The 13,843-nt window shown below is 49.3% G+C and overlaps 1 protein-coding gene across 3 annotated transcripts in view; it reads left to right on the top strand.

Moving 5' to 3' along the window:
- WDR97 (WD repeat domain 97) overlaps positions 1–13,843 on the top strand; it is a 578,372-nt gene that overhangs the window by 255,634 nt on the left and 308,895 nt on the right. For all 3 annotated transcript variants that reach the window (XM_073680111.1, XM_073680113.1, XM_073680112.1), the window contains one exon: positions 3,338–3,493. In XM_073680111.1, the coding sequence (XP_073536212.1) occupies positions 3,338–3,493 (156 nt within the window). The remainder of the gene's footprint in view (positions 1–3,337; positions 3,494–13,843) is intronic.

The following is a 13,843-nucleotide window of genomic DNA, read 5'->3' as shown; positions in this document are numbered from 1 at the left end:
GTCCTGACTGTACAGAATGGAGCCGGTCCTGACTGTACAGAATGGAGCCGGTCCTGACTGTACTGAATGGGGCCGGTCCTGACTGTACTGAATGGGTCCGGACCTGACTGTACAGAATGGGACCGGACCTGACTGTACAGAATGGGGCCGGTCCTGACTGTACAGAATGGGGCCGGTCCTGACTGTACAGAATGGGGCCGGTCCTGACTGTACTGAATGGAGCCGGTCCTGACTATACTGAATGGGGCCGGACCTGACTGTACAGAATGGAGCCGGTCCTGACTGTACAGAATGGGGCCGGTCCTGACTGTACTGAATGGAGCCTTTCCTGACTGTACAGAATGGAGCCGGTCCTGACTGTACAGAATGGAGCCGGTCCTGACTGTACAGAATGGAGCCGATCCTGACTGTACTGAATGGAGCCGGTCCTGACTGTACAGAATGGAGCCGGTCCTGACTGTACAGAATGGGGCCGGTCCTGACTGTACAGAATGGGGCCGGTCCTGACTGTACAGAATGGGGCCGGTCCTGACTGTACAGAATGGAGCCGGTCCTGACTGTACAGAATGGGGCCGGTCCTGACTGTACAGAATGGGGCCGGTCCTGACTGTACAGAATGGGGCCGGTCCTGACTGTACAGAATGGGGCCGATCCTGACTGTACTGAATGGAGCCGGTCCTGACTGTACAGAATGGAGCCGGTCCTGACTGTACAGAATGGGGCCGGTCCTGACTGTACAGAATGGAGCCGGTCCTGACTGTACTGAATGGAGCCGGTCCTGACTGTACAGATTGGGGCCGGTCCTGACTGTACAGAATGGGGCCGGTCCTGACTGTACTGAATGGAGCCGGTCCTGACTGTACAGAATGGAGCCGGTCCTGACTGTACTGAATGGAGCCGGTCCTGACTGTACAGAATGGAGCCGGTCCTGACTGTACAGAATGGAGCCGGTCCTGACTGTGCAGAATGGAGCCGGTCCTGACTGTACAGAATGGAGCCGGTCCTGACTATACTGAATGGAGCCGATCCTGACTGTACAGAATGGGGCCGGTCCTGACTGTACAGAATGGAGCCGGTCCTGACTGTACTGAATGGAGCCGGTCCTGACTGTACAGAATGGGGCCGGTCCTGACTGTACTGAATGGAGCCGGTCCTGACTGTACAGAATGGGGCCGGTCCTGACTGTACAGAATGGAGCCGGTCCTGACTGTACTGAATGGAGCCGGTCCTGACTGTATAGATTGGGGCCGGTCCTGACTGTACAGAATGGGGCCGGTCCTGACTGTACTGAATGGAGCCGGTCCTGACTGTACAGAATGGAGCCAGTCCTGACTGTACAGAATGGGGCCGGTCCTGACTGTACAGAATGGAGCCAGTCCTGACTGTACAGAATGGAGCCGGTCCTGACTGTACAGAATGGAGCCAGTCCTGACTGTACAGAATGGAGCCGGTCCTGACTGTACAGAATGGAGCCAGTCCTGACTGTACAGAATGGGGCCGGTCCTGACTGTACAGAATGGGGCCGGTCCTGACTGTACAGAATGGGGCCGGTCCTGACTGTACAAAATGGGGCCGGTCCTGACTGTACAGAATGGGGCCGGTCCTGACTGTACAGAATGGGGCCAGTCCTGACTGTACAGAATGGAGCCGGTCCTGACTGTACAGATTGGGGCCGGTCCTGACTGTACAGAATGGAGCCGGTCCTGACTGTACAGAATGGGGCCGGTCCTGACTGTACAGAATGGGGCTGGTCCTGACTGTACAGAATGGGGCCGGTCCTGACTGTACAGAATGGAGCCAGTCCTGACTGTACAGAATGGGGCCGGTCCTGACTTTACAGAATGGGGCCGGTCCTGACTGTACAGAATGGGGCTGGTCCTGATTGTACAGAATGGGGCTGGTCCTGACTGTAGAGAATGGGGCTGGTCCTGACTTGACAGAATGGGGACGGTCCTGACTGTACAGAATGGGGCCGGTCCTAAGGTGACAGTATTGGGCCGGTCCTGATTGTAGAGAATGGAGTCGGTCCTGACTGTACAGAATGGGGCCGGTCCTAAGGTGACAGAATGGGGCCGGTCCTGACTGTACAGAATGGAGCCGGTCCTGACTGTACAGAATGGGGCCGGTCCTGACTGTACAAAATGGAGCTGGTCCTGACTGTACAGAATGGGGCCGGTCCTGACTGTACGGAATGGGGCCGGTCCTGACTGTACAAAATGGGGCCGATCCTGCTGTGACAGAATGGAGCTTGTCCTGACTGTACAGAATGAGGCGGTACTGACTGTACAGAACCTGGCTGGTCCTAACGTGACTGAATGGGGCCGGATCTAACAGTACAGAATGGGGCCGGTTCTGAGGATACAGGATGGGAATGGGGCCGGTCCTGACGGTACAAGATGGGGTCGGTCCTGACGGTACAGGATGGGGCCGGTCCTGACGATACAGGATGGGGCCGGTCCTGACGGTACAGGATGGGGCCGGTCCTTACTGTACTGGATGGGGACTGTCCTGACTGTACAGGATGGGGCCGGTCCTGACGGTACAGGATGGGGCCGGTCCTGACGGTACAGGATGGGGCCGGTCCTGACGGTACAGGATGGGGCTGGTCCTGACTGTATAGTATGGGGCTGGTCCTGACGGTACAGGATGGGGCCGGTCCTGACGGTACAGGATGGGGCCGTTCCTGACTGTACAGTATGGGGCTGGTCCTGACTGTACAGGATGGGGCCGGTCCTGACGGTACAGGATGGGGCTGGTCCTGACTGTACAGGATGGGGCTGGTCCTGACTGTACAGTATGGGACTGTTCCTGACTGTACAGGATGGGGCCGGTCCTGACGGTACAGGATGGGGCCGGTCCTTACTGTACTGGATGGGGACTGTCCTGACTGTACAGGATGGGGCCGGTCCTGACGGTACAGGATGGGGCCGGTCCTGACGGTACAGGATGGGTCCGGTCCTGACTGTACAGGATGGGGCCGGTCCTGACGGTACAGGATGGGGCCGGTCCTGACTGTACAGGATGGGGCTGGTCCTGACTGTACAGTATGGGGCTGGTCCTGACTGTACAGGATGGGGCCGGTCCTGACGGTACAGGATGGGGCCGGTCCTGACGGTACAGGATGGGGACGGTCCTGACGGTACAGAATGGGGCTGGTCCTGACTGTACAGGATGGGGCTGGTCCTGACTGTACAGTATGGGGCTGGTCCTGACTGTACAGGATGGGGCCGGTCCTGACTGTACAGGATGGGGCCGGTCCTGACGGTACAGGATGGGGCCGGTCCTGACTTTGTAGAGAATAGGGCGCAATGCATGGTTTTATTCTTCACATTTCCAGGAATTTTCGTTATTAAGCGCCAGGGATCAGGATCTTCATCTCATCCAAATGGGAAAGCTGCGATCCCACAAGAGAACGACGAGCAACAAAGAAACCAGAAGGGAAGCCATGGAGAAATATTTACAGCTCATGTACCAGGAGAAACCCAGCTTTATTGTGAGTAGCACATGGAGGTGCAGGCAGATCAGGTCATGTGATCCGGGTAGATTGGGTCATGTGATCCGGTAGATCGGGTTGTGTGATCCGGGTAGATCGAGTCATGTGATCCTGCTGGATCAGGTCATGTGCTTTCGGTAGATCGGGTCATGTGATCCTGCTGCATCGGGTCATGTGATCCTGCTGCATCGGGTCATGTGATCCTGCTGTATCGGGTCATGTGATCCTGCTGTATCGGGTCATGTGATCCTGCTGTATCGGGTCATGTGATCCTGGTAGATCGGTAACTGGATGGGAGACACAGGGAGAGTTATCTGCTTCCTGATATTAAAGACAAATATTATTGTCTACAGGGTGGACACAATTCTTAATACACAATCCCAGTGCATGTATGATCAGTATCCTAGTGCATGCATGCTCAGTACACTATCCCTGTGTATGTATGACCCATCCCCAGTCTTGGTGTATGTGTGATTAGTACCCTGTCCTGGTGTGTGCATGATCAGTACCCTGTCCCGGTGTGTGCATGATCAGCACCCTGTCCCGGTGTGTGCATGATCAGCACCCTGTCCCGGTGTGTGCATGATCAGTACCGTGTCCCGGTGTGTGCATGATCAGTACCCTGTCCCGGTGTGTGCATGATCAGTACCCTGTCCCGGTGTGTGCATGATCAGTACCCTGTCCCGGTGTGTGCATGATCAGCACCCTGTCCCGGTGTGTGCATGATCAGTACCCTGTCCCGGTGTGTGAATGATCAGTACCCTGTCCCGGTGTGTGCATGATCAGTACCCTGTCCCGGTGTGTGCATGATCAGTACCCTATCCCGGTGTGTGCATGATCAGTACCCTGTCCCGGTGTGTGAATGATCAGTACCGTGTCCCGGTGTGTGCATGATCATTACCCTGTCCCGGTGTGTGCATGATCAGTACCCTGTCCCGGTGTGTGCATGATCAGTACCCTGTCCCGGTGTGTGCATGATCAGTACCCTGTCCCGGTGTGTGCATGATCAGTACCCTGTCCCGGTGTGTGCATGATTAGTACCCTGTCCTGGTGTGTGCAGGATCAGTATTGTGTCCCGGTGTATTCATGATCTGTCCCCATTCTCAATGTATGTATGATCAGTACCCTGTCCCGGTGTATGTATGCTAAGCACCTGTTCCCAGAGTATGTATGATTAGTACCTGGTCACAGAGTTTATATGTAAAAACAGTCCTTGTATAATCAGTACCTTGACCCAGTGTATGTGTGATCAGTACCTGGTCCTGGTCTATGTATGATTAGTACCCGGTTCAGATGTATGTATGATCAGTACCCAGTCCCATTGTATTTACGATATGTACCCGGTCACTGACTATATGTGTATGAACAGTCTTGGTTCTGGTGTATATACTGTATGTATGAACAGTCTTTGTATGATCAGTACCAGGTCCCGGTGTATGTATAATCAGTACCTTGTTTTGGTATATGTATAATCAGTACTCATTCCCAAAGTATGTATGAACAGTTCCCAGTCCCGGTGTATGCATGTGTGAACGTTTGCCGTACCCGGTGTATATATGAGTGTCCACGGTCCTGGTGGATGAGTGTATGAACAGTCCCAGTGTATGTATGTATGAACTTCCCAGTCTTAGTGTATGTATGATCAGTCCCCGGTCATGGTGTGTGTCAGGGATGTCAGAGACGACACCGGGGAGATCACAAAATATCCTACCGCTGCCACCAGTTTGTCAGGGAATCACAGGAATGACACCGGGGAAATCACACAGTATCCAACTGCTGCCGTCACTCTGTCAAGAATTCACAGGATTGAGCAGGGATCCGTGCGCACACGATCCCAAAGACTCACTACCTAGCTATCGGCAAGCGAGCAGAAAGCGTATGGCGTCACACCTCCGGATTCCAATGCATGGAATATGGGTATACACCCTCGTACAGTTACTGCCAGCTTCACGATAGCCCAATTATTATTATTCGCTGCCACCACCAGCCAGATTTGAAATATATTACAGGCCTGTCAGACACCTGCTTTCTGGTAGCGTATATGTCTTCGGGGGAGGGAACGATTACAGAGCAAAAGAAACAGGACTATTAAACTTTATATTTAATCCAAAAGGGAGGCAGCTTATAATAAATATGTACTCCCGGCAATGAATACTGATCCATTCTCAGTGGATTATTTTATGCTGAAGGGAGAGACCTACCCAAACCTCCCTGTGCTGACATCACGTGGGCTGGTCTCTAGCCTTCATAATTTTATTAGAATCTTCACTTCTGGGGTAACTTCATGCTGGTTGGCCGCAGCAGCCCGAAAATTATACCATATTTTCCGTTATGAATTTACCTTTCTCCAGAGTCCACACACGATATAGCTGCGATCTGTTATTTTGTTACTTTTGCGCCACAGCTCCCCAGAGGGGCCTACGGCTATGAAAAAATAAGCATATTGTTCCTTAGCGGACCCTGTTACTAAAAATATGGGCCCCATTATTATCAGACGTATGGAACTTTAGTTATTCCATATTTCGTGTCGGCTCCGGCCCGGCTACAGACCTCTGTTAAATTCACTTTGACCTCCTGGGAATAAGGCTTCCTAAGCTAGATGTAAATTGTCCCAGGTCTGTGTCAGAGGAAAGCACACTCGCATACTAATTGGGTTTGTAGCACCTCTCTTGGTGCTAGCATTTGCTTACAAGTCGCTACTGCTGTGTGTGTTAATTTGCATAGGAGCAGATGGTAGATTGTCAGCTCTTCTCTCCTGACAAATACTATAGGGGAGGAGGAAAGGGGGGTCTGGGAGAAAGACTTCTTAATATCTTCTTAATATTTTTCTGACATTTCCCCCTCTTTGAGGTGGTGTAGGGGCTGATTTACAGATCGCCCCTTAAGTCCACCTCACGGCCCACTCTCTCTGCTGATCCGACAAGCCACAGACCCAACTTGCCCACCACTCTGACCGACTGGGGATCCAGCTTTTCCCCACACCTCTGGCAGGCTATGGGTGCCTTCCTACCATACTCCTGACAGACAGGGGGACACACCCTTCTTTTACCTTGCCTGGTTGTGGGGTCTACCTTTCCATCCCTCATTGTTACCTGGGGAGCCATGCTAACTATGAGGCAGCTACGACTGGCCATGTCACAGTCTGACATGACACTGGTCGGCGGCACGGGACCACCTTCTCTATGATCCCCGTGTTTCTCCCCTGGAGCCGTGCTAGTCATGGGGCAGCTACCAGAGACTATGTCACTATCTTGCGTGACCCTGGTCACCTGCACGGAACGACCTGTTTCCTGGTGTCCGTGCCTGTCCCCATTGCCCATAGCACTTATACTGGCTCGCTTTAGGGGATCCTCAGCAGCATCACCCCGCAGTGTGAGGTGGGTGAGTTCCCCTTCACCACAACACACATTTTTATTATGATTGACATTGACATTATTGACAGTGGCATTACATGACATATCAGATCTAGGAGGGTTGTCAGGAATGTATCAAGCAACCAACCGTCCCAGATCAGTTCCCAATAGCACATTATTGGGGAGATTCTCCGACACCCCCACTTCCCTTAACCCCTCCCCGCACCCCAGTCCAGGAAAACTCGGGCCATCGGTATGGAACGGCAAACACCCCCAAACCCGGTGACAGTCAGGGTCTTCCCAGGAATGAGTTCTTGGGGTAACACGAACTTAGGGCGGATGAGGGTGTGTTCTGCGCCAGTGTCCTTAAGGCCAACAGTAACGGTGTTGCCCACGGTAACCGGTTGTAAGTTTTCACGGGCCCGGCCAACGGCCCCACCCACAAAAAGAATGGTTGCAGTAGGCCCTGGGGCTTCAGGTGTGGTGTTCATCTTCTGCCTCTCCGGGCAGACAAAACTGACTTGACCCATTTGGTCACATATATAACAGATACAGGAGTCAAATGCAGGATGGGTGCTGGAAGATGGGGCAGAACCCACTGAGGACCGGCTGGCTGGAACACTGGGGGTGGTTGTAGGCTTATCCCCTTTCCAGCTGGTGGCAGCCGACTTCTGCACCTTGGTGTTCGGTTGGCCTCATAGGCATCTGCGATCTGGGCTGCTTTGACACCATCGTTTGGCTCCCGGTCAAGCACAAACTGTCGCACTTCCACTTGGCAAAGATGAAGAAACTGGTCCTTCACCATAAGATCCTTGAGGTCCTCGAAGGTGGTGACTGACAGTCCTCGGACCCACTGCTCAAAGTTGGTCCTGAGCCCATCCACCACATCACTGTAGCTATCATGTGGTCCACGTTGGAGGGCTCTGAACTTTTTCCAGTAAACCTCCGGAGTCAGCTGGTACTTTTTTATCAAGGCCTGCTTGACTGCCTCATAGTCTCCATCTTGTTCTCGAGGGATAGAAGGAAACACTTTCAGAGCTTTTCCTCGGAGCCCTGGAGTTAAGTACCTTGCCCAATGGTCCGTGGGCAGCTGGTACTGTCTGCATACTTTTTCAAATGCTTGCAGAAATGTGTCCAAGTCTCCGTCATTCTCTATTACAGGAAAATGCTCCGGACGGGATTTAAAGCTGTTGGTGTTGTTGGACTCACGGATCTGCACGGTGGATGGCTCCTTCCGAATGCGGGCCAGCTCCAGCTGGTACTGTCGCTCCCGCTCGGCAGCCTCTCATTGATCTGCTTGCTCCTCTCGGTCAGCTTGGGCCCGTTGTTCTGCTTGCTGGAATTTCAGGATCAGCTGCAGTCATCTGTCACGATCGTCTGCGGCAAGCTGCTCTAAGGCCATCTGCAGGTGGGGGTCCACACTACTCTGGCTGCGGGTTGGCTGACAATCATAGCTCTGCTGTCGGACTGGCTCTGCGGCACCTTGCAACAGTTCAGCAATCAGTTGGGCCTTGTTTTTGCCCATGGGGTCAATCTGTCTCAGCTCACAGAGGGCAATTATAGAGTCCTCTGACTGCTGGTGATACCAGGACTCTCCACGTGTAACCGTCATTGCCAAATAAAAGATAGGACAGAAAAACAATAGAAGGGAGGGGATGCAACTGCTACACGTAGTGTCTCAGTTAAAAAATATTAAAACAATGAGTCTTATTTCTTAAAACTCTGCACAGAATTCTTGCAAGAACCATTCAAGTTTTCAGTAACAGGAATGATTGCTCAATCCAGTCACTGATGTTCTGTAATATCCCACCGCTTGCCACCAATTTGTCAGGGAATCACAGGGACACCAGGGAGATCACACAATATCCCACCGCTGTCAAGAATTCACAGAATTGAGCAGGGATCCGTGCGCACACGATCCCGACGACTCACTACGTAGCTATCGGTAAGCGAGCAGAAAGCGTATTGCGTCACATCTCCGGATTCCAATGCATGGAATATGTGTATACGCCCCCGAACGGTTACTGCCAGCTTCACGATAGCCCAATTATTATTATTCGCTGCCACCACTGGCCAGATTTTTAATATATTACAGGCCTGTCAGACACCTGCTTTCTGGTAGCGTATATGTCTTCGGGGGAGGGAACGATTACAGAGAAAAAAAAACAGGACTATTACATTTTATATTTAATCCAAAAGGGAGGCAGTGTTTAGGAAAAATATACAAGATTTTACAAAAGGAGACAATACAATACATATGAAGTTACACAAAATAATAAGCATTAAAGAAGAAACTTACTATACAATCGCAGAGATGATTCAATATAGGTGGTGAGGAGGCACTCCAGATTTGACCGTTACTGAACAGGATCCGTTGCTTATAATAAATATATACTCTCGGCAATGAATATTGATCCATCCTCAGTGGATTCTTATATGCTGAAGGGAGAGACCTGCCCCCACCCCCCTGTGCTGACATCACGTGGGCTGGTCTCTGGCCTTCATAATTTTATTAGAATCTCCACTTCTGGGATAACTTCTTGCTGGTTGGCCACAGCAGTCAAAAATTATACCATATTTTCCATTATGAATTTACCTTTCTCCAGAGACCACACACGATATAGCTGCGGTCTGTTATTTTGTTACTTTTGTGCCACAGCTCCCCGGAGGGGCCTACGGCTACGAAAAAATAATCATATTGTTCCTTAGTGGACCCTGTCACTAAAAATATGGGCTTCATTATTATCGGACGTATGGAACTTTAGTTATTCCATATTTTGCGTTGGCTCCAGCCCAGCTAAAGACCTCTCTTAAATTCACTTTGACTTCCAGGGAATAAGGCTTCCTCAGCCACATGTAAATTGTCGCAGGTCTGTGTCAGAGGAAAGCACATTCGCATACTAATTGGTTCTAGCATTTGCTTACAAGTCACTACTGCTGTGTGTTAATTTGCATAGGAGCAGATGGTAGATTGTCAGCTCTTCTCTCCTGACAAATACTATAGGGGAGGAGGGAAGAGGGGTCTGCGAGAAAGACTTCTTAATATCTTCTTAATATTTTTTTGACAGTGTGTATATATATATGTATGAACGATCCGCTGGTCCCAGTGTTTGTACTTATGAATGGTCCCTTGTCCCGATGTATATATGTATGAATGGTCCCAGTCCCGGTGTATGTAAGTATTGTCCCCAGTCCCCGTGTATGTATATATAAAAGGTCTCCTGTCCCAGTGTGTTTATGTATAAACAATCCCCAGTCCCTGGTGTATGTATGTACAGTACAGACCAAAAGTTTGGACACACCTTCTCATTTAAAGATTTTTCTGTATTTTCATGACTTTGAAAATTGTACATTCACACTGAAGGCATCAAAACTATGAATTACCACATGTGGAATTATATACTTAACAAAAAAGTGTGAAACAACTGAAAATATGTCTTATATTCTAGGTTCTTCACAGTAGCCACCTTTTGCTTTGATGACTCCTTTGCACACTCTTGGCATTCTCTTGATGAGCTTCAAGAGGTAGTCACCGGAAATGGTCTTCACTTCACAGGTGTGCCCTGTCAGGTTTAATAAGTGGGATTTCTTGCCTTATAAATGGGGTTGGGACCATCAGTTGTGTTGTGTAGAAGTCAGGTGGATACAAAGCTGATAGTCCTACTGAATAGACTGTTAGAATTTGTATCATGGCAAGAAAAAAGCAGCTAAGTAAAGAACAATGAGTAGCCATCATTACTTTAAGAAATGAAGGTCAGTCAGTGCGAAAAATTGGGCAAACTTTGAAAGTGTCCCCAAGTGCAGTTGCAAAAACCATCAAGCGCTACAAAGAAACTGTGGAATTATATACTTAACAAAAAAGTGTGAAACAACTGAAAATATGTCTTATATTCTAGGTTCTTCAAAGTAGCCACCTTTTGCTTTGATGACTGCTTTGTACACTCTTGGCATTCTCTTGATGAGCTTCAAGAGGTAGTCACCGGAAATGGTCTTCCAACAATTTTGAAGAAGTTCCCAGAGATACTTAGCACTTGTTGGCCCTTTTGTCTTCACTCTGCGGTCCAGCTCACCCCAAACCATCTCGATTGGGTTCAGGTCTGGTGACTGTGGAGGCTAGGTCATCTGGCGTAGCCTCCCATCACTCTCCTTCTTGGTCAAATAGCCCTTACACAGCCTGGAGGTGTTTGGGGTCATTGTCCTATTGAAAAATAAATGATTGTCCAACTAAACGCAAACCGGATGGAATAGCATGCCGCTGCAAGATGCTGTGGTAGCCATGCTGGTTCAGTATGCCTTCAATTTTGAATAAATCCCCAACAGTGTCACCAGCAAAGCCCCCCCACACCATCACACCTCCTCCTCCATGCTTCACGGTGGGAACCAGGCATGTAGAGTCCATCCGTTCACCTTTTCTGCGTCGCACAAAGACACAGTGGTTGGAACTAAAGATCTCAAATTTGGACTCATCAGACCAAAGCACAGATTTCCACTGGTCTAATGTCCATTCCTTGTGTTCTTTAGCCCAAACAAGTCTCTTCTGCTTGTTGCCTGTCCTTAGCAGTGGTTTCCTAGCAGTTATTTTACCATGAAGACCTGCTGCACAAAGTCTCCTCTTAACAGTTGTTGAAAAGATCTGTCTGCTGCTAGAACTCTGTGTGGCATTGACCTGGTCTCTAATCTGAGCTGCTGTTAACCTGCGATTTCTGAGGCTGGCGACTCGGATGAACTTATCATCAGAAGCAGAGGTGACTCTTGGTCTTCCTTTACTGGGGCGGTCCTCATGTGAGCCAGTTTCTTTGTAGCGCTTGATGGTTTTTGCAACTGCACTTGGGGACACTTTCAAAGTTTTCCCAATTTTTCGGACTGACTGACCTTCATTTCTTAAAGTAATGATGGCCACTCGTTTTTCTTTACTTAGCTGCTTTTTTCTTGCCATAATACAAATTCTAACAGTCTATTCAGTAGGACTATCAGCTGTGTATCCACCTGACTTCTGCACAACACAACTGATGGTCCCAACCCCATTTATAAGGCAAGAAATCCCACTTATTAAACCTGACAGGGCACACCTGTGAAGTGAAAACCATTTCCGGTGACTACCTCTTGAAGCTCATCAAGAGAATGCCAAGAGTGTGCAAAGGAGTCATCAAAGCAAAAGGTGGCTACTTTGAAGAACCTAGAATATAAGACATATTTTCAGTTGTTTCACACTTTTTTGTTAAGTATATAATTCCACATTTGTTAATTCATAGTTTTGATGCCTTCAGTGTGAATGTACAATTTTCATAGTCATGAAAATACAGAAAAATCTTTAAATGAGGTGTGTCCAAACTTTTGGTCTGTACTATATGTATGTTGTGTCAAGATGACTCACTCGGCTGCAGTCTGAAGTAGACACAGGAACGGTTTCGTCTGCATTTTTATTATGTCAGCATAAAGCACTGCAGACTTCAGCAAAAATAAACTCAGCCTTGCTGGCATAAAGGTAAAGCAAAAGACAAATGGTAGCACAGTCCATATGTGTGCGGGTTCGCCAGCACCAATTTACAGCACACTTCAGCTCCTCCTGAGCTGAAGTTACACAGCCTGGAGACTTGCCTCTCCAAACTCACAACAACAGAAAAAAAAACAGTAACTGAGCATTTACTCTTGCTCAGCCACACCCTGAGGTGTAGATAGGGTGAATGACTTCCCTCCCGTCTCTATGTCATTCACACCAAACCACTCCCTTCACAATGGTGAGTTAAACCCCCAACATAAAACATGCTGGAGAATAGTTGTAAGTTCAGTTCACTTAGGCTAGTAGCCGTAGCGAAACATACCTCTCCTCACATATAACACCAGTGACTTTGTCACAATGTATAAATGTCCCCTGTCCCGGTGTGTGTGTATGTTTGTGTGTATGTATAAATGGTCCCGGTCTGTGCATATGAATGTATAAATGGTCCCCGGTCCCGGTGTGTATGTATGTATAAAGGGTCCCTGGTCCCGGTGTGTGTGCATGTATGTATAAATGGTCCTCGGTCCCGGTGTGTATGTATGTATAAAGGGTCCCTGGTCCCAGTGTGTGTGTATGTATATATAAATGGTCCCCGGTCCCGGTATGTATGTATGTATAAATGGTCCCTAGTCCCAGTGTGTGTGTATGTATGTATAAATGGTCCCCGGTCCCAGTGTGTATGTATGTATGTATAAATGGTCCCCGGTATGTATGTATGTATAAATGGTCCCCGGTCCCGGTGTGTATGTATGTATAAATGGTCCTCGGTCCCGGTGTGTGTTTGTGTGTGTATGTATGTATAAATGGTCCCTGTGTGTGTGTGTGTGTGTGTGTGTGTATGTATGTATGTATGAATGAATGGTCCCTGGTCCCGGTGTGTATGAATGGTCCTCGGTCCCAATGTGTGTGTATGTTTTGTGGTAAGGCGCCTCACTCGGCCGCTTCCGGAAGTAGACTCAGGAACAGTGTTTTCTCTGCAGGCTTTATTATGTGGCATAAAGCCCTGCAGCTCCAGCAAAAACAAACACAGCCTTACTGGCAAAACAACAAAAACAAAAGAAAAACGATAGCACAGTCCATAGCAATGTGGGGTTTGCCCACTCCTCTCTGAGCTGTGCCCTTCCAGTCTGGAGTCTTTGCCACTCCAAACTCACAACAGAGAAAAAAAAAACAGGCCTGAACATTCAAACGTTGCTCAGCCACAATCTTGGTTGGAGGTATGGGGAATGACTTCCCTCCCATCTCTACGTCATTACCATAAAACCACACCCTTTAAAAGAGTTAACCCCCAGCCTATAACATGCTGGCAGAAAGTTTATTGGTTTCAGTTCACACAGGCTAGCAACCTGTGCGACACATACCTCCCCTCATATATCATACCAGTGACTCTGTCACATATTCCCCCCCTCTGCCCAAAGCCGGGGGTTTGGGCACCTTCCGATACCAGACAGGGAATTCTAGACAAGGCATCAGCGTTACCGTGTAACTTCCCGGGCC

The sequence above is a fragment of the Phyllobates terribilis genome, unplaced genomic scaffold (genome assembly GCF_046119375.1).
Source record: "Phyllobates terribilis strain yellow unplaced genomic scaffold, ASM4611937v1 Scaffold_4__5_contigs__length_816908805, whole genome shotgun sequence".
Lineage (NCBI taxonomy): Eukaryota > Metazoa > Chordata > Amphibia > Anura > Dendrobatidae > Phyllobates > Phyllobates terribilis.
Note: the sequence above shows the minus strand (reverse complement) of the source record. Positions and strands in the feature narration are given on the sequence as shown.